The sequence below is a fragment of the Oxyura jamaicensis genome, chromosome 15 (assembly GCF_011077185.1).
Source record: "Oxyura jamaicensis isolate SHBP4307 breed ruddy duck chromosome 15, BPBGC_Ojam_1.0, whole genome shotgun sequence".
Taxonomy (NCBI): Eukaryota; Metazoa; Chordata; class Aves; order Anseriformes; family Anatidae; genus Oxyura; species Oxyura jamaicensis.
Genome location: NC_048907.1, coordinates 9,112,853 through 9,137,367, shown reverse-complemented (window position 1 = coordinate 9,137,367; position 24,515 = coordinate 9,112,853). Strand labels below are relative to the sequence as shown.

General features: G+C 49.2%; 4 protein-coding genes and 1 long non-coding RNA gene across 9 annotated transcripts in view; 4 read left to right on the top strand and 1 right to left on the bottom strand.

The window, feature by feature from the left end:
* The first annotated feature begins 705 nt into the window (after window positions 1–705).
* Window positions 706–2,642, top strand: LOC118174797 (macrophage migration inhibitory factor). Its single transcript, XM_035340430.1, has 3 exons — window positions 706–904; window positions 1,504–1,676; window positions 2,382–2,642. Exons 1-3 carry the CDS (start codon window positions 797–799, stop codon window positions 2,446–2,448), a joined length of 348 nt encoding a protein of 115 aa, XP_035196321.1. The 5' UTR covers window positions 706–796; the 3' UTR covers window positions 2,449–2,642.
* Window positions 2,643–2,982: 340 nt separating this feature from the next.
* On the top strand, window positions 2,983–13,372 carry DDX51 (DEAD-box helicase 51). The gene is made up of 16 exons (XM_035340419.1): window positions 2,983–3,051; window positions 3,135–3,472; window positions 3,819–4,057; window positions 4,182–4,332; window positions 5,235–5,380; window positions 5,728–5,799; window positions 5,989–6,095; window positions 6,641–6,749; window positions 7,377–7,522; window positions 8,215–8,407; window positions 9,082–9,197; window positions 9,298–9,414; window positions 10,320–10,421; window positions 11,631–11,694; window positions 11,951–12,085; window positions 12,826–13,372. The coding sequence occupies exons 1-16, from the start codon at window positions 3,029–3,031 to the stop codon at window positions 12,850–12,852; spliced, it is 2,085 nt and encodes a 694-aa protein (XP_035196310.1). The 5' UTR covers window positions 2,983–3,028; the 3' UTR covers window positions 12,853–13,372.
* Window positions 13,373–13,848: 476 nt separating this feature from the next.
* Window positions 13,849–24,504, bottom strand: LOC118175161. Of its 4 annotated transcripts, none has more exons than XR_004754902.1 (4): window positions 24,348–24,504; window positions 23,599–23,702; window positions 14,994–15,709; window positions 13,849–13,995 (listed from the first exon to the last, which is right to left on the bottom strand). It is a non-coding gene; the product is annotated as an uncharacterized LOC118175161 (long non-coding RNA). The 4 variants fall into 4 exon arrangements; XR_004754904.1 differs by lacking the exon at window positions 13,849–13,995 and having other exon boundaries at window positions 14,446–15,254; window positions 15,598–15,709; XR_004754903.1 differs by lacking the exon at window positions 13,849–13,995 and having other exon boundaries at window positions 14,446–15,234; window positions 15,598–15,709.
* The window catches only part of LOC118175158 (glutathione S-transferase theta-1), a 37,818-nt gene continuing 27,560 nt past the window's right edge, over window positions 14,258–24,515 (top strand). Inside the window, exons 1-2 of one of the 2 annotated variants that reach the window (XM_035341135.1) lie at window positions 14,258–14,312; window positions 24,325–24,441. In XM_035341135.1, the coding sequence (XP_035197026.1) occupies window positions 24,330–24,441 (112 nt within the window). In that variant the 5' untranslated portion in view covers window positions 14,258–14,312; window positions 24,325–24,329. Of the gene's footprint in view, window positions 14,313–24,286; window positions 24,442–24,515 lie in introns of those variants that run through there. The other variant, XM_035341134.1, reaches the window with a different exon arrangement.
* Window positions 14,292–21,696, top strand: LOC118175159 (glutathione S-transferase theta-1-like). The gene is made up of 5 exons (XM_035341136.1): window positions 14,292–14,438; window positions 16,587–16,674; window positions 17,287–17,437; window positions 18,042–18,218; window positions 19,093–21,696. The coding sequence occupies exons 1-5, from the start codon at window positions 14,327–14,329 to the stop codon at window positions 19,291–19,293; spliced, it is 729 nt and encodes a 242-aa protein (XP_035197027.1). The 5' UTR covers window positions 14,292–14,326; the 3' UTR covers window positions 19,294–21,696.

The window sequence follows — 24,515 nt, the reverse complement described above, 5'->3', positions numbered from 1 at the left end:
GCAGTACTGGGACTTTGTTAAAAATTAACATCCTTGATTCCTGTCTGGAAAATGTCTGCGCAGAGAGGGCTCTGGGCCTGATTCTCTTTTGCCTTCCCGTGAGTCATTTCAAGCAGCGCCAAGCTGCAGCGTGAGGCAGGGCGGCGAGTTGTGCCCTCTGCAGCCTACGTGCACCACATCACATAGCCAGCAGAAGGCCCATCTCTCAAGATGCCTTTCCCCAAGGAGTGGGCTCACACCGTTCCATTTCTAAGCAAAGAGAAAGAATCACACCTCCAAATCACAGCCCCAATTATTTTTTTTTTTCTAAAAATCTGGCATGAAAATGAGGATGCTAAGATCATTTGCAATCTGAGTGAAGCACATCAGAGAATAATTAACGAGCCCACGAGCCAGACACATTTTCGCTCACGTTGTGTAACAGCTACGCACCCGGTTAAAACACAAAATACACAAATATGCCTTTACTTTGCAAAAGGACACAACCCCCTTCCGATCCAGGGCCAATGCCCCCCTTTGGCAGCTGCCAGGAGAGGCAGCCCATTTTGTTTTTATTTTTTTTTTAGGGAGGGCGTTGTGGCGGGTCCCTGCCGTGGGGTGTGTGTGGGGGGGGGGGTTCCAGCAGCCGCCCCCCCCGTCCCCTCCCCGCGGTGCGGCCCCTTTAAGGCCGGCTCGGCGCGGCCCCGCTCGCCCTAAAAGCGCCGCCGCCGCCGCCCCCTCGCCCCACTGCGCCGCCGCCGGTCCCGCTCCCGGTCCTCTCCTCTCCGCCGCCACCAGCCCCAGCCCCGCCGGCACCATGCCGATGTTCGCCATCCAGACCAACGTCTGCAAGGACGCCGTGCCCGACAGCCTGCTGGGCGAGCTCACCCAGCAGCTGGCCAAGGCCACCGGCAAGCCAGCGCAGGTCGGGGAGGGCGGCGGGGGGATGGGGAATGGGGAGCCGGGGTCGCCCCGGGATGGGTCTGGGCAGGGATCGTGGGGGATGCGGGGCTGGGGATAAACCGGCCCAAGAGGAGCACAGGGTGCCTGGGGGCCCTGGGCCGCTTCTTCCTTCTCCTCCTCCCCACGCCGCCCGCGGGTACGGCCTGGGGGTGCCAGCCCGGCGGGGCCGCGTCCCGGACGGGCAGAGCCGTGGGTTGCGGTGATTTGGGGGTGATTAGGGGTGTGATTCCTGGCACGGGAACGCGGTGTTCGGCCCTTATCGCCGACCGCGTGTTTCACACCCCCAGCAGCGGCTGGGAGAAGTGGCTGCCTCGCCTGTGGCTTTGCCCAAGCTCAGCCTTCGGATCTGGAGCACAGACAGGCTCCGGGGGATCCCACCATCCGGGCTGATCCTAGCAGCCTCTAGTGATCCAAGGCCCCGTAAGGAGGCTGGTGGCTGTTCTTGGCCTCCAGAATGGCACACAGCTGCACGATGCTTAACGCTGAGTTTGGTACCTTAAACAAATCTGTACGAGGAGGGGGAAATGCATTACCCCTTAACTGTTTGTTCTCTTATCACAGTACATTGCTGTGCACATCATACCTGACCAGATGATGTCCTTTGGGGGCTCCACGGATCCCTGTGCTCTCTGCAGCCTCTACAGCATTGGCAAAATAGGAGGGCAGCAGAACAAGACCTACACCAAGCTCTTGTGTGATCTGATCTCTAAGCACTTGCATGTATCCGCAGACAGGTACGGCTGGGATGTGATGCTGACCTTGTTCATCTGGTGCTCTGAAACTGCTTTGAAAACTTCATTTGAAAGCATGAAAAGCCAGTAATAAGTCCATGTGTTTGAAAGAATACAAAGTGATAACTTGCAACATTCTTGCATCCAGTAAGAGTTTGCCTACAAACTTTCCCTTGAGGCCTCTGCTGCTAAGTGGCTTCCTGCCCTCAGAGTAGGGAAGAATGCAAGGGTATTAACAAGTTGCAGAGTCTTTTTTGCCTCTGAGGTGTGACTTCTTGAAGTTGAAGGCTGGAAGCTCAAGGGAGCAGGAGTTACAGGCCAGAGCTGAAAGACCGGGTAGGAATGAACTATCAGGCCGTGAACAGCTCCCTCAGACTGGCAGGACTTGGGGGAATATCCGCAGGGAGCGGTGAAGGCCAGGAGGAACCTGCTGCCCCCTGCATCGCAGGGCTGGAGGGAAGGGCCAAAACATCTCGAGTCTGAACAGCCCCTGACTGAAGCGGAGTTTATATTTAGAAGAAAGTACAGTTCTAGGGGCTCCAAGGAATATTGGTTGTTAGGGGTTCTGTCAGACAAGTTAGCTAGATCTTGGCAGAAGCAAAACCTTTTTTTTCCTCCTGGGGAACAGGAAGCACACTCCCAATATCCCGTTGCCTTCTCTCTCATCACTTACATAAACATCACTATATTCCGGTGTCTCTTCTGCAGGGTGTACATCAATTACTTTGACATGAATGCTGCCAATGTGGGCTGGAATGGTTCCACCTTCGCATAGAGCTCCCCCCGTACGAAGAGGCTGCTCCTGGACCTACCCTCACGCTGCCCATAGAGACCACGGCACAAGGGGCCCCGGGCTGCTTTTCGCACCCTCACGGAGCGATGGCTCCTTGCTCGTGTGTTTGGATATTGCTGCTTCAACATTCCTCTGTTTTCTCTGTGTAGGAAACAAATAAAGATTTAGAAATAAAACAGTCTGGTGTGGGCTGTGGTGGGCTGGGAGTGCAGTGGGCTCTGAGAGCTGTGAGGAATAAATGCCTGAGGGCTGCTGCTGCTCGTAAGGCTGGGTATTTCACAAAGGGTAGGGCATGTGGTAGTGCTCTGGGATGACTTCTACCTCGCTGGGCTCCGGGGGCGCCTTCAGGTCGCCTCTTTGCCTCCTCTGTGCCGCCACCAGCGTGCTAATGGGGCTGGGGCCGCCGCCTCACCTCAGGGCTGCTCCGCCGCGCGCCCCTTCTGGAGCCTTCTGCGGCCGCGCGAGCCCCGTGACGCCATCTTGTGGCGGCAACCAGCCCCGTGACGCCATCTTGTCGCGGCCCGTGACGCCATCTTGTGGCGCTCGGTGACGCCGCGCCGCCATGGCGCTGTTCTCCATCACCAGGTGCCCGCGGCCGGCGGGCGGGTGAGAGCCGGGCCCTGTCGGTCGTGGGCCGGGCCTGACGCGTTCGTTCTCGGCTGTTTCAGGTACGCCGCGGAGGAGGAGGAAGAGGAGGAAGCCGGGGCCGAGGCGCAGGAGCGGGCCCGGGTGCTGCTGGAGAGGCTGCGCGAGCAGGCGAAGGCCCGGCAGCTGAGGCGGCAGCGCGAGGAGAGGCCCCGGGGAGCCGGCGGGGAGCCCGCAGCGGGCGGCGAGGCGCCGAGCCCGGGGAGCGAGGGGCGGGGAAGGCCGCGGGGAGAGCGGCGGGCGGCCGCGGAGCGGGCAGCAGGCGGCAGCGCTGCGCCGGGCGGCGGGGAGGAGGAGGACGAGGACGAGGAGGACGGAGGAGCAGCGCCCGCCGAGGGACGGGGACATGGAGCAGGCGGTGGTGAGCGGGGCTGGGGGGGCTGGTGCGATGGGGTCGGCTATTCTTGGCAGAGGGATAGGTGTGAGGGGTCCGTTGAGTTCCTCGCTGAATTTATCTGAAAGTTTGTTTTCTAAAGCCCCGTGTTGCGAGCTTTGGGGCTGAATTTAGTGTAAGAGACAGAGGGATGTGTGTCAACATAGTCTTCCCTTGTCTCCATACCACCAACGCAATGTTTAGCTCCTGCACTTGGATTTAAGAGGAAGGATGAGCTTGCAAATTGCTGACTGCATTCTGTGAGGTAAAATGTTTCCTCTATCACATTTATATAGCACGTTCTGACCTGCAGCTTTGTATTCCTGTTATCTAGATTCTGAAGAAGACATTAAACAACAGGAAGGTAGAAGAAATGTTAAAAATAAATCTAAAAGGAAGAAGAGGAATGAGGAAACTGAGGGAGCTGAAAGAAAGAAAGCGCGCAGTGAAGGAGCTGAAGGAAACCAAAGCACAAAGGAGGAGCTGCCTGTAGCAGCCTCAGGGGAAGAAGCAACTCCGCCACCTTCCAGCTTGGTGGTCCTCGGAGACTATGACAGAAAGCCTGTGCAGAAGGTAACTAGCTTGACTGAATTTTGATGATGGTTAGGTATGAACAGGCATCTTACGAGCTTGTTTTAATGTATGATATTGCTCATTTGATGGCAGAAACACTTAGTGACTCTTTTCCCCACTTCAGGTTCAGCCCTTTTTACCACAGTGGCTTGCTCAACCCAAATTACTGCAAAAACGTATCAAAGAGAACCTGATTCCAGTCGGGGATGTCCCAGGAATTCATCCCAAGCTATTGAAAAAGCTGCAAATGAATGGGATAGAGTCCTTTTTTCCAGGTACCTTGATAGTGCTCATCTTTCTTTCTGAATTCTGAACATGGTTCCTGAATCTGTTGCCGTGTGTTTTATGTGGTCAATGAAATAAAACCGAGAACAAAAGCAAACTTAATGTACTGAAATGATGACAGCAGTTTTAACCCTTTACTTTCAAAGACTTAGGTAGCCTGAGAAATCAAAATTGGTATGTTTAATCATAAATGCAGTGTCACAAAAGATGTTTTGAAGTAATAGCTCAGCACCCAAAGCAGAGAGATCTTGCCTGTATCCTCATATTTTTCCCCATTAGTCCCATGCATGTGCTTTATTTCTTTGCCTTCCACTGTCTCTGGTACTAACTGGACCAGCCTGGGAACCCGTTCAACTCGTTAAAGCAACAAAAAGCTGTTAAAGGGAGCAGCAAACTTGAATGACTTCAAAGCTTACAGGAGGTGTTCGTTTTGCTCCTGAGCAGATGATGCTCCATTGCCCTTTTGCATAGTATGTGTTTTTTGTAGGTGTAGTTTGTACTTAAAAAAAAAAAAAAAGGGTGCTCACAGACAAGCGTTCATGGGCTTTAAATCTGCATCTTCCTAAATCGGTGTCATCCTTACACGAAGACAAGGCATGTATGAGTTGGAAACAATATTTAACACAGTAATGTTTATGCTGAGCACTAGAAACAGCTGAATTCTTGGAGAGGGAAAGCTCTGTATTCAGTGCTAAGCTCCTGAATGAAGAAGAACCAGGGGAAAAATGACAGCATCTCTACTCGGATGATTTTGATTCTTCCTCTCTTATGTCTGTAGCAGCAGCAGCACAGATAGGGAAATAAATTAATTGTATAAAACACTGCTTTCCTAGATGAGTTGTAGTCCAGTTCATTAACTCTGTAGATAATGTCTGTTTCCATTTTTGTTCAGTTCAGGCGGAGGTGATTCCTGCTATTCTGCAGAGTGCGTCCAACGGGTATTTGGTGGGGCAGGGAGGATACCGCCCCAAAGACATCTGCGTCTCGGCCCCTACTGGCAGTGGTAAAACCCTGTCTTTTGTCATACCGATAGTACAGGTGAGTTTACGCCTAGCAAAATGCAGGGCAAATGTTTTGCTTGAACAAAATCAACCCCATCCTGAACTTAGAAGTAGGTTAGAAAGCCAAGGAATTTGTGGATGCAAATAGACTGATTTTTTGCTCAGAGCTGTCTGAAGGAACTGTATGAGCCCCCTTAACCTCAGCAGCTTACTCCTTTTTGCACACAACAGGCATAGCGTGAGGAGTTGGGAGGATGGAGGGGAGTAAAACAGAAGCATAGAACTCTGGAAGGTGTAACACCCATCTCTTCTCACTAGCTTAGATACAAGAAGCTTCTTTTCACCCCATTGCTTTCAGGGACTTATTGCCCTCTGTTTTGGCAGGTTCTGCTAGATCGAGTAGTTTGCCAAGTGCGAGCTCTGGTTGTTCTGCCCACCAAGGAACTGGCACAACAGGTATAGGATTTAGCTCTTCAGCTTTTCACTGAGCAGAACTGGGCTGAGGGAAGGGCTGGTGCAGGGAATATTTTGTCTGGCTGTTCAGGGATGAAGTTTTGAAGACACTGTCAGTGGGTTTGATGTTATTAATGGAAAGTGTTGCTTTCACTGATTTTGTTGTGGCTAACTAAGCACATCTCTTTGCAGGTGAGTAAAGTGTTCAACATATATACTGATGGAACAGGTCTGAAGGTCGTTTTGATTACTGGCCAGAAATCTTTTGCAAAGGAACAGGACATGCTTGTCCAGAAAAAGTAGGTTAAATGCTCTTTTGACAAGGTTTGTGGGGATTGTAAGCTATTTAATCTCCGTGAGCAGAGGTCAAAATGGAGTTTATTGCATCACTCCATCATGCAGTAATGACTTTTGATAGTAGGTTTAGACAGTGGTGTAGTAGGTGTAGACACAGTTCTGTTTTTGACAAAGTGCCTGTTACTCCCCGTCTTTGTGGTTCTGTTCTTAGATTTTTGGGGCTGTTCACCAGCTGAGTAGAATGCAAACGTTTACCTTGTGCCCATAGGTACAAATGACTGTAAGGGGTTTTTGCTGCATTTATTAAGCTTTTTCTTCAGGGCAATGAATAATGTCACTTTCTGTTTAAACAGGTAGTACGATGGAGAATAGGGCTTAGTGTCCAGCATTGTCTTTGTGCGCTGGTAAATTGTGTGTTTGAATTTTATTATTTCTCAGTTAAATTAAAAGAATAATGGGAAAATCTTAAGGTCTTTTGACCAAGGATCTCTTTTATATGCCTTACAGTGTAGGGAGAAACTTAGTGATGAGCTGCTTGTTCTTTCAGAGTGACAGGCTACTGCAGCCTTGCTGATATCATTGTGGCTACGCCGGGGCGGCTCGCAGATCACATTAGCAAGACCCCAGGGTTCAACCTGACGCAGCTTCGCTTCCTGGTGAGTCAGCTCCACAGGTGTCCAACCTTAGTGCGAGGTCCGTTGGATCTTTCTGCTTTGTTCTTTCATGGTGCGTAAATATGTCTCTGGAACTGTTTTGTGGGCTTGGTCCTTGCTTCAGCTTGCTCAGGCAGCTGTGTCAAGATGAGTTTTATTCTAGCTCGTGACACCCAGGCATCCACACACTTCCCCTTGTGTCTTGTCTTCTTGCGGACACAAATTTGGAGTGAAGCAGTATCAGTCAAAAAACAGTTTCAGGGGAAATTATCAGACTGTAGTAGCTTCCACTGTACTGGAGTCTGTGCAGAGACATAGCTGCCATCCTATTTTGGATAAAGGTGATATTTATCTTTTATGCAAAGACATCGATTGTATTTAAATGCAAATGAATTTGTGTAGTTTGAGTGTCGGGTTGGCTACTGAGCAACTGAAAAAAAGGAAAAGTTTGGAGGTAGAAATTTCTGCCTTCATTTGAGGAACAACAGGCAAGGAAAGGAGTTGTGTGGACTAGAAGCTTCTATACATCTTGCATTCTGGCTCACTGTTACAGTTACAAAAGAGAAATACAAGCCGCCTAAGCACAAGACAGTATTTAACACGCTGTGTTTTTTGTCTTTGTGAATTCAGATCATAGATGAAGCTGACCGTATGATTGATGACATGCACCAGAATTGGCTGAACCAAGTTGTCAGAGCTGCATTCCAAGTAGAAAATGACTCTGGCTCTAATACGCTTTTCCAGAGGACCAAACCAGGGCCTGTAACAGCAGCAAGGTAAGTTGCAAAATGCTTTTCTTTGAACCGTTTGCGTGGATGCCAGCACTTAGATGCCTGCTTCATAGCACACTCACAGGCACTCCCAAAAGCTTACTTATTCAGAGAAATGTCTGCCAAATTAAGGCATACTTCGTCAGAGCTCTAAAAAGCAGACAGTAAACATTAAGGGATGCAGTAAACATTAAGGTATTGAAGGATGTCTTCTAGACTGAAATCTCCATACTGTATTCTTCAAGCTTTCCTTAACTAGACTAAAGCAGCATCAAAAGAATCCACAAATATTGCAAGTGTTTGAATCATTTGCATGTTATCTATAGCAATGCCCTCTGGCAAGCTGAGTAATGAATTTGAAGGAAAATGCTAGAACTGTGTGTCTGCAGCTGCTGTTTTCAAATAGCAGGATGGAGATGTGTCAGAAACAGATCAGCAACCAAGGAAGGAAGCAACTAGGATGGGGGCAAGGGTGACCGGTGTGTGTTGTGCAGCTGAGTTGAGAATGCTGATCCAGTTCCACCTGTGAACTCCTCTATAAAACAAGGGTAGAAAAGAACCCACTGGAAAGGCCCAGAGCAGGAGAAGACCATCAAAAAGAGTTAATGGCTTCCCTTGTAACATCACCTGAAAGTACTTCTGGAGGAAGTCCTTTGCCCTAACCTCAAAGCTCAGTTTCCCTATACTATTTATTTCAGCTGCTGCTATCCTCAGATACCTTTACAGAAACTGCTGTTTTCAGCCACGCTGACCCAGGACCCAGAGAAACTGCAGCAGTTAGGCTTGTTCCAGCCTCGCCTCTTCACGTCTGTATATTCTGAGAAAAAAACACTCGGAACAGAGACTGAACAAGATGCTGAAGAGAAATACACACTCCCTGAGGGGCTATCGGTATAACTTTAATTCTCTTGTAACTTTATTTAGTAGCTGTTGAAAAAAACAAGGTGCTTGAATAAGTTATACTCAAAGATTAGTTTAACTCCGGAATAATGCTTGTAGCCTATGTACTAATACAGCTTTTGTATGATGCCTTGTGTTACAGAGGTACTGAGAGAAAGTGGTTTTGGCAGTATTTATGACCCAGAGAGCTCTGCCTTTGCTGAGTAATGAGCAAACAGATAAGCATTCATTTGGTTAGGATTAGAATTCTTTAGAATTCAACTGTCTTCATGCAGAATTAAATTCCCTATCAACAGGGAGCAGAGATAGGAAGTAATGTATCAGTACTTTTCAACTGTGCTTTACATACATCTGTATAACAGGCATTTCAAGGCATGTGGTTACAGGTCACCCCGTAGACAAGAAGGCAGTGCATGTTGCTACTTGCCCTGGAGAAGTGAGATCACTCGAACAACATAGTTCTCCCACCTCTACCTTGTGTTGTGTTCTCCCAGCCCGTTGCTGTGACTTGTTCTAAGGGCAGTGACATTGTGGGGTCTGGTTTTGTTGCTATCAGTTGCAAAACATCCAAGCCTATGTAGGTCACAGACAGGTGGTGGGTTTCAGCGAACATAGCCTGGCAGGAAGTAATTTTTGTCTCTGAATTTCTTCCCTGCTGACTGCAGCAATGTTACGTGCCTTGTGACCTGAATTCCAAGCCTTTGCTCCTCTTGCACTTCATGCTGACAATGAAGTTTACCCGGGTGTTGTGTTTTACCAACTCCAGGGAGGCGTCCCACAGGTGAATGAACACGTTAATGTGATCACTTGGCGCATACCTACTGCAGCGATGTTACAGAGTTAGGTAATGAAGTGACCATTTCTATCCCGTTTGCCTACAGATTGTTCCTGCTGGTTAAAGCCTTTGGTGGAATCAGCGTGGCTGAATTTTCTTCCCGGTTACCCCCCAATGAGAGACAGAGAACCATGAAAGAATTTGAACAAGGAAAGGTACAGCTGTGAGTATCTTAAATAAGCTTCCTGCGTGTCTTCCAATATAGGTTATTTCTAGTGTGAAAAGCTAGTTAGACTCAAGAAGACACTTAAACAGGGTCCCCTGTAAAACAGCACGTGGGAAACAATTTAAAAAATGGGTGTGGGACTTTGGTCTTTTGACTTATGAACTGTGTTTACACCTGCACGTAAACTGCCCTGTTGTGTTATTTTATAACAAGCAGTAAATGTATCTGCTTATTCATGTTGTTGCCCAAAATGTATATGCAGTTCTGAAAAATCTTAGCTTTACTGTCTGTGGTTAGGGGAATCTGGTGATTACTGGAAGAAAATAGATGTTGCTGCTAGAACTACGTGTAGTACTTACTAGTGCTTCCTACCAAAGAAACCCCCAATCAGACTGTCAGACAGTTTTACTTCTATTAATTTTTTGATTTACTTTGTGATTTTGGTAACCATATGGGATTGCAGCTGTAAAATGTCGCTGGGAAGAAGGTAAATATTATTTTCTGGATTTTCTTTTTGTCCAAACCCTGTGTGTTTACAATTTTCCTTTTCTACTGGAATTTCACACCTTGCTGTCTGCATTCAGTACATTTAAGAAGTTTTCAGATGGTTTACATGTCTGTAACCTCCGGTGTGCTGGGAGCTGTCTGGATCAGTGCCGTGTGCTTGGAGAACCTGGAAACACCAAGCAGCTTTTCATGCACAGCTGCAATGGAACTTAGAACAGGCTAATAACGCCGTTTACATAAGGGAGTGATTTATAGTGCTGTTTTCCCGCTCAGAGGTCAGAAGCTGGCTACCCAGTTTGAGCAGAGATTAGCAAGAGTTGTGCTGTGTTCAGTTGTTTTTTGTGCGTGTAATGCAAGAGGAGTTACCTGAAATAACTTTATGTATTTAAAACCAGGTTAATCAGCACAGACGCCACTGCTCGAGGGATTGACATTAAAGGAGTGAATTGTGTGATAAACTATGATGCACCTCAGTTCATCAGGACGTACATTCACCGGTAGGTAAGACAGCCAGGAAGAAAAGGAAGACATTTGAGCTTGGTTTTCTTTGAAATATTTAGCATAAGTAACATGCATGTAAAAGGTGTTTTATTAGCTTTTGATTTATTTTTTTTAACTTCAATATGCAAATAACTTTCTTAATCAGAATTTAATCCATGGCATCACCAGAGCGATGTAGTATTAAAATAGAGAACTAGCTTTTGTAGAGAACTAGAATAGAGAAATAGAATAGAACTAGAACTAGCATAGAAAACTAGAACTTTGGTATAACCCTGTTAAACAAAATGCATTTTGCAGGAGTTAGAAATATTGTCCTGGACAGCATCAAGTTGAGTTTCCAGATGCTTGCAAGACTGCAGAGACTCTGCAGCTGTAAATGAGCCCTGGAAATGTTCATCCTTTGTAACGTATGGCTAGTCCTGCTGTGCTAGACTCAAAAACTTAGAATCGTACTTGTGGTGGTTTTACCATGCTAGGCAGCTGGACACCACAACCGCTCTCTCACTCCCCCTCCTTAGATGAAGAGGGGAGGAAGTAAAGGAAAGAACAACTCTCAGGTTGAGATAAGGATAATTTAATTAAAGGAAAAACATAATAATTATTAAGGAAATATTAATTAAACAATTTAACTAAAGGGACAAAAATGGAGAGGGGGAAAGAAAAAAAAAAAAAGAAATAAAGGCTATGTGGAAGTGCAGAGGAAAGAAATTACTCTCTACTTCCCACAAATGAGCGATGCTTGACCACATCCTTGAAGCAGGGCCTCAACGCACGTAGCCGGTGTTTGGGAGGACAGACGTTTTCGCAACGAGAGCCCATCCCTCCGCTCTTCTTCCTTTTTCCACCTTTTATTGCTGAGTGTGACCCCACATGGTATGGAATGTCCCTTTGGTTGGGTTAGGTCAGCTGCCCTGCTGATGTTTCTTTCTCACTTTTTTGCCCACCCCCTAGGAGGGTTGGAGAGAGTCCTGATGCTGTGCCAGCACTGCTCAGCAGCAGGCACAACACCGGCGTGATCCCACTGCTGTTCTAGCTCCAAGTGCAGAGTGCAGCACTGGATGGGCTGCAGGGAAAGTTAACATCCCAGCCAGACCCAGTACAATACTTTCCTTACCTCTGGAGAATTTCATAATCGGACTTGTGAAGCTGATAATGGCAGTGACTACGTGGCTAAATTGACTTGATGCTCCTTTTTCTGATTTCAGGGTTGGAAGAACGGCTCGTGCAGGAAAAGTTGGCTTAGCTTTCAGCATGGTCCTTAGAATTCAGGTATGTCGTTGGTGTAAAATTCATTTGAAAAGGAAGCATAGAGAGGAGAGTAAGCAAGATATAGGTCATACTACTTTCCACCTTCTCCAGTCAGCTGAGTTTTGTACATGGAAATTTCTATTCAGTTATTCCCTGACTAGGCAGCATGTTCCAAAATGTGCTCATTTTCTAGCTGATAGGCAGTGGGGTGTCTCAACTCCAGTGAAGGAGGAGGTACTTTCATTTCTTCTTCAATTGTATCTGTTTTGTTGCACAGGAACGCAGGTTTCTGCGGATGTTGAAAGATGCTGGCATCCCAGACATAAAGAAGCACTTGGTGAAGGGCAAGTTACTAAAGCCGTTGGTGCAGCAATATGAGGAAGCTCTGTCTAAGCTTGAGAAGACAGTCAAGGTAACTGCAACAGGAAAGAAAATTTTAACAATCAAACTACAGCTTACACGGTTCATTGCAACTCATGACGAGCACAAGTATCAGAGTCCGGAAACCTTCTCTTTAACTGAGCTGTTTCTGTATCGGTATGAAGGAAGTTTTTTTGGGTGTATCAGAATTGAAATACTTGGAAAGGGTTGGGAGGAGAGGAAGATTCTCTGTTAGAAGGGTAGGCAGCATTTGTGGTGTTCCCTTTCCAATATGGCTTTTTCTTTATCTCTTGAGCTTGGATTTTGGCAGCTACCCAGAGGCAAGCAAACAAAATGCAGAGATTGGGTTGCCTTTTGTCACTCCAGAGTGTTAAGATGGTAATTCACAACCATGCTGATTCACAGCCATGCTCAGGTGGGGTGTATCAAGCCTGGAAAGCTTTATCCGCAGACCCTCCCTTACACGACATGAGGAAGGTTGAGAGCTTTCAGACAGAAGCAGGGAAGCATTTAACTTGTCAGATTGGTGGACTAGGGATCCAGAATGGACATTCTTGTGCTGTGCAGTGTGGGGAAGTATTCTGCTCTCTACTTGGAGGATTCTTGATAAACATCTGTCCTTGAAAAACTGATTCTGAGTTGCAGATGAGGAATGTCAGAGAACTGGGCAGGAAAGATCATTAAATTGTCCCTTTGCTCCCTGAAGTCCCTTCTGTGTGGCCCTGAGACGGGAGCATCTTCAGTCACCTTCTCAACTTTAATTTTGAATAGGGTGAGCGAGCACAGAAACGAGCCTGAATGAATGCAAGCAGAGGAGGTTGTTTCGTCGCACTCAAGCTGCTGAGCCGGACTATACTACATAGCACCATAACACAGAGATACAGTTCCTGAGCTCAAGGGTTGGCACCTCAAGCTTATCATATCTTAAGTCAGCTATTACAGACCTTGTTTCCATTTCAGGGACACAGGTAACGCAGTTCATTTACTGGTTTTCAAAAAAGAAAAACATGTAGTTGCTTTGAAAAGGGCTTTGCATCATACCCGACTGGCATATGTAAAACCAGCGAAGAGCTCTACACCGTTCCGAGGCTTGAGCCTGAGAGAACTGCTGCTCACCAAAGGTCTGGACTGTGCCCTTCTTGTCTCTGAACTGGGCCAGGTCATGGTTGTGCTGTACTGTGCAAGGAGTGGTATCTGCAAGTGCATAAAAGCATAAAAACCTGTGCAGTGTCTGTAACCGAGTACTGTTTGAAGAGCTGTTCTAGGCTGAAGCCTGGAACTTTTAAATAAATACTATATATAAATATTTTTTAAAACATTGTGTCTGTTAAAGATTCCTGGGTACAGGGATGGAAATAGCACTGGGGGGATTTTTGGTTGTGCAGTCTTGTGCCTTTGGTGTTTCCTTGCCCCTGAATGAAACAATGCAGGCAGTGGTAGCAGCAGATACTCTTTCATATGAGGCTACTGTTAATGCGGGGTAAAATGTCTAATGTCTGCGGTCAACTACTAACAGTATGAGCCATAAGTCTGTATTTGACACATACCATTGGTATTTTTAGCTGCCCCAGGCAGAAGGCTTAGAACTACCATGTAACTGTAGCCTCCAACCACCCTTGCAGACCTTCAGCAGCAAGTGTCCCAGCACTGCCTTATTGTTTTGTAAAACGAAATAATTGTACACCAGTGTTAGCTGGAAAGCTTCCGGGGATGGATGGCAAGAGAGGTGGCTGCATACTGTAAAGGGGAGATTGTAGCAGTGAAGCCAGTATCTGCCTTCCTGCTGCCTGAGTGCCTTCCTCTCACTATCAGGCTGGTTTAGCTTAGCACCGATTGTGGAGCAGGAGCATAAAACCAGAGCTGTGAGCTCCCCTGGGCACGCACACGGGGCTTTGCCTCTGGTGCACCGATCCCACTTGCTCCTGGCTTTGTTTCCTCATCCTTACAGGATGATGGATGGTCGTAGAATCACAGAATCGCTAAGGCAGGAAAAGATCTCCGAGATCTGCTGCAACCGCTCCCCTACCACCAATGTCACCCCCCAGACCACGTCCCCACGCATCACTTAGGACGGACGCCTGCTGACACTACACCCAGAGCGGCAGGGGGCGAGAGCCTACCCCGCAGCCCGCCCCTTGGCTCGGCTCGGCTCGGCCCTGCGGGGCGGGGCCGGGCGCTAACGGGGCGGGGGCTCCGGGGCCAAGCAGGGCTGTGCCGAGCCGAGCTGAGCCGTGTCGGCGGAGGAGGGAGCGGCAGCAGCAGCAGCAGCAGCATGGGGCTGGAGCTGTACTTGGACCTGCTCTCGCAGCCCTGCCGGGCGCTCTACATCTTCGCCCGCACCAACAACATCCCCTTCGAGTTCAAGCACGTGGAGCTGATGAAGGGTGAGTGGTGGCGGCGGGGGAGCCCCCCAGGAACCCCCCCGGAGCCCCTCGGGGGATGCTGGGCCCGGAGTTGTGCCTCGTGTAAATGGGAACAGGAGCTGTGCAGGTGGGGGCTCGCCCTGCCCACCCGGGGCAGCTGGCACCCCTGGGTGCTGCATCGGGTCCCTCTGCCCGTGGCACTCATCCTGACGGGGCTGAGCAGAGGCTCACAAAGGTGGTGAAAGCAGGAGAGGGGGACAACCTGGTGGCCGGGGATCCCAAAGCTGTGAGCTCCGGAGGGGAAGTGTTTCAGATTGTTTGGAAGCCAACCGGGAGTTGGTAGGCACCTGCCCGAGAGGTAGGCTATTGTTCTGCCAAAGGATGCCCAAAGATCTGCATCTCCCTTCTTTGCAAGAAAAGCTGGTGAAAACTGTCCCAGTCTTTTCAGAGCTCTGCAGGATTTGAAATTGAGCTAACATATTGACCTGAAAAACCAAGCGAGGTGAGAAGGCTTCTGGGGCTGAAACTGATAAAGAAACAAAAGAGGCTCCAGCTCGTAACTAAAAAAAAACAAACCTCAGGCGTGTTGTGGTTGAGGCTCTGGGTGTTCCCCTTCATGCCTTGGCTGTTCATTGAACACACCTCGCTGCTTCTTCCTTCACTCACTCGTCTCGGTAGGAACAGATTTTGCTGTTGCTTGCAGCTGGGGTAAGCCCATCCATTCCCTTCTTTCCCAACGAGCACTTGTGGCAAAACACTGAGCTGACGGAGAGGAGACTGGTGGGCAAGCTGTGAGAGCATCACGGGAACGGAGAAACTGAAAGAGATGTCAGGGAACTGAGAGGAAGAGAAGTGAAATCAGTCACAGCTTTCCAGTGCTCTGTGCCCTGTGGTGTCAGTGTTTGCTTTCGGTCAGTGGATTTTAGAGGGGCAGTTTGCTTACAGGAATGCTAAAGGTGCATCCCGCTCCTCTGGGGGCTCCTGGGAGCTGGGGCTGAATTACCCCAGGATCTGGGTGCTGGACAGAGGGGTCTGGGCACACTGGCCCCAGAAGGAGCCCTCCCTGGGGGATGCACTGTGCCGTGACACTGTGACATGTGCCAGTGTCTCAGTACGTAAGGACCGAGTGAGGGGACGGACGCTGTGCTTTGTGCTGGCGGCTGGTTCAATCATGGCCCACCTGAAAAGCTGTTGGGTCCAGTAGGGTAGGTCTCAAGGGAACAGGGAAAGAGTGAGAAGGGGATAAAAATCACACAACACTCCAGAGACACCCAAGGATCTGAATCTGTGACCTGCGTGTAGGAAAATGACAGTGTCTTTTTGAAAAGGGGTGGAGGAGACAGGCTGCAAGCCAAATAACAAGGGGAATAGTCACAAATCAGGTTTGCCAAGTGCTAGGAAAACGGAGACCTCTTCCAGAGCATCTCCTGGGGCACAAAGATTCTCCGTTGACTCACGCAGCAGGGACATGGCAGAGGGTTAGATGTTAGAGAAACCTCAGTACAGATACACAAGTATGACTGAAGCCAGGGGGCTGGAAAAGGCTGGCATGAACAAAGGTGTGTGGGACTAGGTCCAGATGTAGCGAAGCACACTGAGACTTCAAATGAGAAAAACATCTCCAGTCAGGTTCGCTCTCTGCCTACTTTCTGATGGAAAATATCTATTTAGTCTGAGGGCTAAAAAGCTAGTTGAATAGAAATTACCTTATATTTCAGCAAAAAAAAAAAAAAAAGTGCAAAAAAAACACTTGCTTTCTCACTGTCCTTGTGGTTAACCCATCGTGTTTGTGGTACTGAGATCCCTTTCCCTTTCCTCCAAGCCGCTTAGCGTTCGCTCTAGGTTTGTACCCTGACAGGTAACCTCCAAGCACAGACTTTGTGCTGATACAGTCCTGATTTGACAAGCACTGCTGGTATGAAAGGACTCTTAACAACCTCTTGACAAAGGTCAGAACGGTTCTGGTATGCAGGCAATAAGCTGACATCAGAGGGCAGAGCCAGTATTCACCCTGCAGCACTTTTTGATTGCTTATAAATTTAAACAGGACTGTACTTGTACAGTCAAAGCTGGAAACGTGAGGCTGGATGGTCCCCATGGACTCCTCAGGTGTTCCCAGATGGGTGCTGAACATCACTGGTGAGTAAAACATCTCGTTCCCCTCCTCAGGGCAGCATAGGACCGAGGAGTTCAGGAAGGTGAACATGCTGATGAAAGTGCCCGCACTAAAGGATGGTTCTTTCACCTTAGCAGAGAGGTAAGGCTCGAATAAGCTCAACCTTCTACTAAAACATTGGTTGTCCTAACACTTGGATTCTGCCAGCGTGCTGCTGCGTCTCTACTGGGACTCCAGCCCAGGCAGTTCCTTGCCTGTTTCTGCTTGTACATAAAATAAACTTGTGTTTTAAGGGAAGCATCTCTTGTAAGCAACTCAATCAGCATTGACTGGGAAAAATCTGTGAGCTGCTGCTTGGAGCCAGCTTGCACATAGGCAGTGTTTCTGAGCTAAAATACCTGTCCGCATGTCCTCCAGCTCTCTGCCATCAGCGGAGGGCTGTAGTTCAATGCACTACATCTGACAGAAGGCACCTGCTGCAGGATGGCCAGGCAATGCAAAGCTCTGATTTGGTGTGAACTCGTTCTGCGGTTCATAATTTGCTCAAAAACGTCCATGGGCTAACTGTACAGCAGGCCACGTCTGCCTCAGTGTGCTGCTGTATCAGATAATTGCTGTCCACGAGCAGCTGGGCAAGCCAGCGCGGACTCTGCCATGTGCTGTGACTACCTGACAGTTAGTGCAAACGCAAAGTCTGGGGGAGGGAGAAAAGACAAGGTGCATCCATCTCAGACTACCTGCTCACTCTGGCAGCATTGCGATCCTCCTGTACCTGGCCCGGAAATTCAAGACTCCTGATCACTGGTACCCCGCTGACCTGCAGAAACGGGCTAAGGTGGATGAGTACCTGTCATGGCAGCACGTCAACATTCGTGGGAAGGGGAGCAAGCTGTTCTTAACTAAGGTAAGACCATTGTCCACTAAAAACTGAGTGCTACAGCCCAGGAAGTAGCCCCATGTGCCAGGCCTTCCTAAGCAAATGTACAAGCCAGGTGACAGATGGGAACAAAACCAGATCTGGGATTGATGGGGCTGATCAGCGGGGCCAGGTCTCTGCCTAACTGTACTGGTCCGGATCCTTCACGCCGTAGCCACAGCTCCACGCACGCCCTGAGGTCTGTGGGACTCATCCCTTGTCGATGCGGTCTGGAGCAGCACGTCCCATGTGCCTGTCCTGGGTGAGCAGCAAACGGCAGATACAGCTCGCTGGCTTCTGCCCAGCTTCGTGGAAAGAATGAACCTCCCACTGGAAAACAAAGTGCAGCTGCTTGGAGATGATGCAGCCTTCCCCTGAGAGAAGACACTTGTGGTTGAAATTTCAAACTTTCTAGGGAGGAGACACGGACTGACAGGAAGCAATGGACGCTAATGTTCATCTGTCACGGGAGAGGAGCAGTACCAGCTGTTCTTGTGCACGGCTGGTGGACGATCCTCAGAGGGAAGCAGGTGGAGGCCTAGACTAAAGCTGTAGGGAAAAATGAAAAGAGCAACTTTTTTCTTCTTGTCAGGTGCTGCTGCCTCTCCTTACGGGCCAGCCACTGTCTCCAGAGAAACTGGAAGGTGTTACTGAAGAGCTGAACGTTGTCCTGAAGCAGTTTGAGGAGAAGTTCTTGCAGGACAAGCCCTTCATCGTGGGCAACGAGATCTCCCTGGCAGACCTCGTAGCGCTGGTGGAGCTCATGCAGGTGAGCATCAGCTGCAATGCTGTTGGTTATGCAAGCGGGGTTGTGGGCAGGCCAGGCTGCAGCACCACCTCCTTTGTGCCAGACCCTTTTTCTCCACAGTTTACTCATTAGTGGAGTTAAAACTTGTTCCATTTTGACTTTGACCAGAACTGCGTTTGCCAGGGAACATCTACTTTGAGAGACTTCTCTTTATAGAAGTTTGGACAAAATTCCCATTTTCTCCTATTTCTTCTGGGGGAGGGGGGGAATTAAAAAAAAATAAGTTACAAAGTAGGCAGAGAAGGATGAGTGAGGGATTGGTAGAACAGCTCCCTTCCTTAGACCAGGAATTTGGGAGGAGAGAATCTAAACTGCATTTGTCTTGAGGGAGCTGGATGTCCGGTCCTCGTTAACACTGCTTTGTCTTCTGAGTGGCAGAATAGGTGACTCCTCACCCTAGTTCCTAGACAGGAGTACTGAAGCACTGCCTGTGCTGTCTAGGAAGAGAATCACCTTGTATTCTAGGTGAGAACAGATCTATCAGATTTTCTCAAAGTACCAGGATCAGTGTCGTAAAATGAGCCACAGAAAGTAGAGGTATTTAGATGAGACATTGGTGTGCGTGGACCTCTGCTCCACGTTAGGCAGTTCCTGGGTTAGCCGTGGCTGCGCTTTTGCTGCAGGTCTCAGAGGACAGCAACTGCTGAGGATGACAGCACTTGCTTCCTGCAAGCTAAGAGCCCGAGACGATCTCCACCTAGCAAACTCCATGACTTTCTGCTGCCTTGAGCTAGAGGCACATCTGTGCTTCCTTCTGGTCCCAGCCCTGGCAGACAGCTCGGCTGACTGCTGGCAGGAAGCCTCACGCCCAGGTTCTGTTGCTCTCTCTCTGCAGCCTGTTGGTGCTGGCTACAACCTCTTTGAGGAGAGGCCAAAGTTAGCGGAGTGGCGCAGTCGGGTGGAAGAAGCGGTGGGGAAGCAGCTCTGCCAGGAGGCGCACGAAGGGATCTTGAACGCCAAGAATTTGACCGCTGATAAAATTGCACCTGAACTGCTGGAGCACTTCAAGCACCAGCTCCTAAAGCAGTCTAGCTAGAATTAGCTAATTCCACTCAAATTAAAATGAATTATTTTGTGCAGGCTTTTCCTAATATTTCTGCATTTCCTTTAAAAATCATACAAAAACACCATTCCACCAAATGCACTTCAATTACAGCCTTTCTGCAACTTAAAAGGGAAGAAAACTAAGTCTTAAGCAGACTGCAGTGAGCTGCTTTCCTCTCTCGTCCACTACAGATATATGAGCTGCAGCCCTATAGGCTTTTCTTTCTTGCTCTGACACCACTGGATCTGCTTCAGGACAGAGGCAATTCAGTCCACGTGGGAACAGGGCTAGTCAGAACTGCCCTTTTCGGCAGAGGTTTCCTGAAAGGGTGGCAGGACAGAGCTGCCTGAAACAAGGCATTTTAGTTGTAGAAAATGACACTCACTTTGCAGCAAGCTCAGTTGAAAGATTTTTGCTCACTTGGTAAAGACAATTGCCAAGAACCAGCCCTTGGCAGGGGGACCCTGCCCAGGAAGGTGTGGGAGCACCTGGCCACTAGAGGCTGCTGCGTTACATGTCGGGATGACGGGACGCAGCACCCGAGGAGCAGGGAGGCTGTGCAGGTTTCCGAGTGAGGTCTGGGAAGGATGGGGTGAGTTCCATGAATAAAGGTCCTCAACCATAGACTTCTGCCATAATCTACAAATAACAGACTGCACAGTTGAGAAAAGCTGCTTTTCTTGGTGAAACCGCTGCCAACCACCCCGTTCCCCATCCTCAAGCCATATTGGTGCTCTGTCCTTTCCCCCGGAGATGCCCTGTCAGCTCAATGGAAGACATTTAAGCCAGGTTCTCCACTGCTGAACGCTGCTGTGGCTGGGCCAGTACCTGTGGCAGAGGGAGCTGTGGTGGCCAGCCCCAGGGTGAGTGGAGTGCCTAGCTGGTGAACCAACCAGTGCCTCAATACTGTCAATGTTCCACTACTCTTCTGTCGTGTCAGATTCTCCAGTAAAGTTAATGGTTACAATTGCCATGTGTAGTTCTGTTTGGATTTGTAAACAGGATTTGGAAGGGAGCGGCCATGGATTCATTACACACACTTGTGCAGCTGCCTTCATAACCTCTTGGCTGTGTCCTTCTGTACCCCTCTTGCTTTCCTGTCTTCTTCCTGCCTCTGTAACCTTCCATTTCCAGGTAAGAGCCATGACGAGGGTTCTAGTTTCCAGGGCTGTTTTTTCCTCCTTGTTAAGCACCAGTTGTAGCTGGAAGTCTCTGTCTCTGCGCTGTGATCTGCTAGATGGTTACACCACCCGCAGTGGTGGCAGCGTGGTATGCTGGGGGTGAGACGTCGGCTACCTCAGCCACCCCCAGCATACCACAGCAGCTTAAGTGACTCAGTGCTGAGAAAAGGTGAAAATAGCTGCTCAAACCAGTCTCACACTCTCACCAGGACCTGCTGTTTCAGAGGGGTAAACCAGCTGCCCCTCCTGTGTTTGAGTTTCCTGAGTAAACCTGCCCTCTAGTTCAAAAGGGCACCATGAACCAGAGCTTGCAATGCGCGTCCCTCAGGGCTGAGATACACCAGCCAAGCAGGCCAGTCCCCCTTTCATTCTTCCAACCTGCAGGAAATCCTAAACGTCAGTGGTGAAAAAAACAGATTTACCCCCAAACTCTTTCGGTTTCTGTGCTGACACAGGCAGAGGATACTTGTATTCTCACCTGATTTTTATTGGTATATGTTTGTTGAGGACAGCTTGCTGCACTCCAGCCAGAAAACTCAGTGACAGCAGTTTTCTTCTGGCCCTGAGAGTGCTTGCATTGCTGCTACCTGACCAGTAACCTCTGCAAGTGCTGCACTGGTCCTCTGCTGTAGCAGTTTGCTTGCAGTGCTAAACCCAAAGAAAACGGCCTGTTTATGCCGTACTGCCAACCACTTCCTTTCTTCTGTAACTTGCAGCTTACCACATCCACCTGGCTGGGCTTCAGTGCACCATTGGAATAAAATAATTCCTTCCTTGCTACCTCACCAAAGCCATCCCACCTTGCTGCACTCTCTCCTGTTGGCACCTTTTGTACTTTGTGTAACTTCACGCTCCTGACCTCCAACTTCTCCCTTTTTTGTAGAGAGTAAACTTCCTATTACCAGCACAGTAAATTCCTCAGCTTCTGTTCAACTATAAACAGAGCAGAGACAATCAAAATCAAGAGCGAAATGTACAGAGTGCTAACCTTGCAGAGACCTCAAACGTTAGCAGTGCCTTTCTTGATATATCCCTGCAGAATCTCTAGGTACGGCTGCTGTGCATACAAAACCATTGCATGAGCCAGAGTAAATAGTGTCTTTTTTTATTATTATTTCTTATTTATGATACCTACAGCACAAGAGCTCTGTGTAAGAGATTCTTGAGCCAATTTTCTGCTTGTTTGAATAAAGCACAATTTCCTGAAAGGTCACCCATTGTGTGCTCTTGCAAGGACGCTGCCTTCAAAAACAACTTAGAACTATGTTCACAGCCCTTTTGTCTCCTGCTCCTCTGTTGTCAGTGTCACAGAGGATGAAGACACAGATCAGCTACTGCCTCTCTGCAGCATGGTCATGATGACAAGAGGAGATTTCAATTTTTCCCCATAGTATTATCCAAATGGTCAAAGCCCACCTGAGTCCCAGGTTCTTGCTCAATGAAGCTGTGTGCGCAGTGACCACCGGCATTTCAGGCCCACCTGTGCATGCAGGACAAAACACCCCCCCCACAGTTACTCCTCACATGGCAATACAGTTGTACAACAGATAAATCTGCCTTGCTGGTGTTTTTTTTTTCCCCTCTAAATCATGGAGATAGAGTATCTCGTCCTTGTACTTTGCCTTCTGCTGTCCCTCCACCTCCCCCATTTGGTTCATTTGTGTCATTTGATCTTGGCTGGTTTCAGGCCCTAGGCTAAGAGCCCCAGGAGCAGCCCTCTCTACCTGCCAAAACCCAACAGGTTGCGCAAGAGTTTTGCATGCCTCGGTACACTGTTTGGTGTCCACTCCCCTGCATGTGGAGAGACGTTACACCTCCCATGACAGTTTAACTTGCTGTTCGGATTCATTTTCCTCAATTTTTGCCAGGGATTATTTGTAAAAAGGCAAGAGCCTGTGCTTTCTAGAATAAAACCAGGCTATGATACACAAAATCAAAAGAATGTTAAAAAACCAGACACATACCCCAGGACATTTTCTGAATGATTAAGAAATACAATGCAAAGCCTACTGCATTTTTTCTTGTCAGTGCCTACAAGTACAGGGAAGAAAAAAATCCTTTGAGGTGATAGAACTAAATGAAAATACTGTGCTAGAAGTCTGGTCAAAAATAATGCAATAAAATGTCATACAATGTGACCAGATTAAAAATATCTCTTTGGCTGTGCGGGTTGTGCAGTGCGGTCAGCACCTGGAGAAAGGCTTACAGAAGGAACTTTTCCAGGACCCATGAGAAAAGACCTTGAAAGTCCAGCTAGGACTAATGGCTCCACAGAACCATGAATCAAGGATCAAAGTGAACCCAGACTACTGATCTTGCTACCCACCACTGGGATCAACGAACTCTCCTCCGTGATATTTTAGAAGAACTTCTGACCATTTTGAAGCACAATGACTTTTCTGCCTGTTATTATCTGTGCAGAACTGCATTCATGCTCCTTTTCCCCATTCCATTAGCAATTAAGATTTCTTTGCACTGAAGGAGTTTGACGTGAGCTTAAGCACCTACCACAATACTCTACAAGCTTTTGTCTCTGGCATGTTGGTGCTGCGGGCAGGTGCTCTAGAGCCTAACAGGAACTAAAGCGTGTACACAGCCCCTCTCAAGCTATTCAGGCCAAGAAACTGGAAAAAAAAAATATTGCACAGTTCTAAAAATGAAAAATTCTTCCAGAAAAGAGGTGTGTGGTGCAGTGGACTCAATACTTGATGTTGAGACACAGCTTGTTCAAAAGACTCATAGACTGACCAGTCTAACAGCAATCCCCATTCTTAGGAAACTGTCAGAGCAGAAGCCTCGGCAAAGCAATACAAAACGAAGCACCTGTGAGCATTCCAGTTTTTAACGTATGCAGTCAATGAGCTCACTGCTCAGCATCTGAACCGCTTCACCACCCTTTGTAATGATTCTCTGTACAGGCAGAACAGCAATTGGTCCTCCAGCTCGCTCTCTTTGAGGTTCTCATGGCTGTTTCAAAGGGCTTGTGTGTGATGTGTGAGCTCTCTGGCACAGCACTGATAACAAGGTGTCGCTGAGCTGAGGTGGGTTTGACTGGGGGTGACTTTGCTTTGAGTGGTTCAGCTGCTGTGAGAGTCAATGACGTCCCTGTACTTACCAGCACGTCGCTGTCCACGAATCGCACAGCTGGGAAACACTGCGGGTGCATGCGAGGACTCAAATGCAGCCTCAACTTTAGTTCTCCTCTGCTCACGTGGAGATCTTAAATGACAAGTAACAGGGAGAAAGGAGGGTCAATGGCCTGTGAGGTGCCGGCAGAGAAGCCTTCCACGCTCCACTGCCACCCTCTGAGTCTGGGCGTCACCTCGCCACGCCGTGCAGCGTGCGTGACGGGGGAGTTCCCTTCTGAACCCCAAACCCGAGGGGTGCCGCACGGTGCTTGGCACCCAGCCCTGCTCTGAGTGCGTGCACCGCTGCCCACCCCTAGCAGCCTTTCCCCCCAGCAGCCCTCCACGCACGGTGCCAGCAGCCTTCTCCTTCCCCACCCCGACATTATGTGGGGCAGGGAGCACCGCCAGCACCTCCACCTGCCACCTGGGACGGTTCCCCGCGGACACCCCGCCGCAGTTCCCCCTTCTCCACCTCATGGGGGCCCGCGAGAACCCCCGGCCTCCCCGCCCGGCCCTCAGCCGGGGCCCGGCGCCTCAGGGCTCCCCTCAGCGCCGCCGCCGCCCGCGGGGGGCGCGTCCCCGCCCGGCCGGGCCCACGGGGAGGGCACCGCCCGCCCCGGCACGGTTCAACCCCCGCCTGCCCGAGCGGGGCGGCTCCGGGCAGCCGTCGCCAGAGCCGGCGGCGGTGGCAGCAGCGGCAAACAGCGGCGGTGGCAGCATGGGGCTGGAGCTGTACCTGGACCTGCTGTCGCAGCCCTGCCGCTCCATCTACATCTTCGCCCGCAGCAACAACATCCCCTTCGAGTTCAAGCACGTGGAGCTCTTCAAAGGTGGGACGGGCACAGGGGAGCTGCCCGGGGGGTGGCGGGCGGGCGGCGGGGCCGGGCTGCCAGGGGTTCCCCCC

What these genes read in the sequence shown, in the direction of transcription:
- LOC118175159 (XM_035341136.1), top strand. Translation starts at nt 14,327, where the DNA reads ATGGGGCTGGAGCTGTACTTGGACCTGCTCTCGCAGCCCTGCCGGGCG. An exon ending in GCACGTGGAGCTGATGAAGG is followed by an intron (nt 14,439 to 16,586) that starts GTGAGTGGTGGC and finishes TCCCCTCCTCAG; the next exon opens with GGCAGCATAGGACCGAGGAG. An exon ending in CGCTGGTGGAGCTCATGCAG is followed by an intron (nt 18,219 to 19,092) that starts GTGAGCATCAGC and finishes CTCTCTCTGCAG; the next exon opens with CCTGTTGGTGCTGGCTACAA.
- LOC118174797 (XM_035340430.1), top strand. Translation starts at nt 797, where the DNA reads ATGCCGATGTTCGCCATCCAGACCAACGTCTGCAAGGACGCCGTGCCC. An exon ending in CCACCGGCAAGCCAGCGCAG is followed by an intron (nt 905 to 1,503) that starts GTCGGGGAGGGC and finishes CTCTTATCACAG; the next exon opens with TACATTGCTGTGCACATCAT. An exon ending in TTGCATGTATCCGCAGACAG is followed by an intron (nt 1,677 to 2,381) that starts GTACGGCTGGGA and finishes TCTCTTCTGCAG; the next exon opens with GGTGTACATCAATTACTTTG.
- DDX51 (XM_035340419.1), top strand. Translation starts at nt 3,029, where the DNA reads ATGGCGCTGTTCTCCATCACCAG. An exon ending in TTGTCATACCGATAGTACAG is followed by an intron (nt 5,381 to 5,727) that starts GTGAGTTTACGC and finishes CTGTTTTGGCAG; the next exon opens with GTTCTGCTAGATCGAGTAGT. An exon ending in CCAAGGAACTGGCACAACAG is followed by an intron (nt 5,800 to 5,988) that starts GTATAGGATTTA and finishes ATCTCTTTGCAG; the next exon opens with GTGAGTAAAGTGTTCAACAT.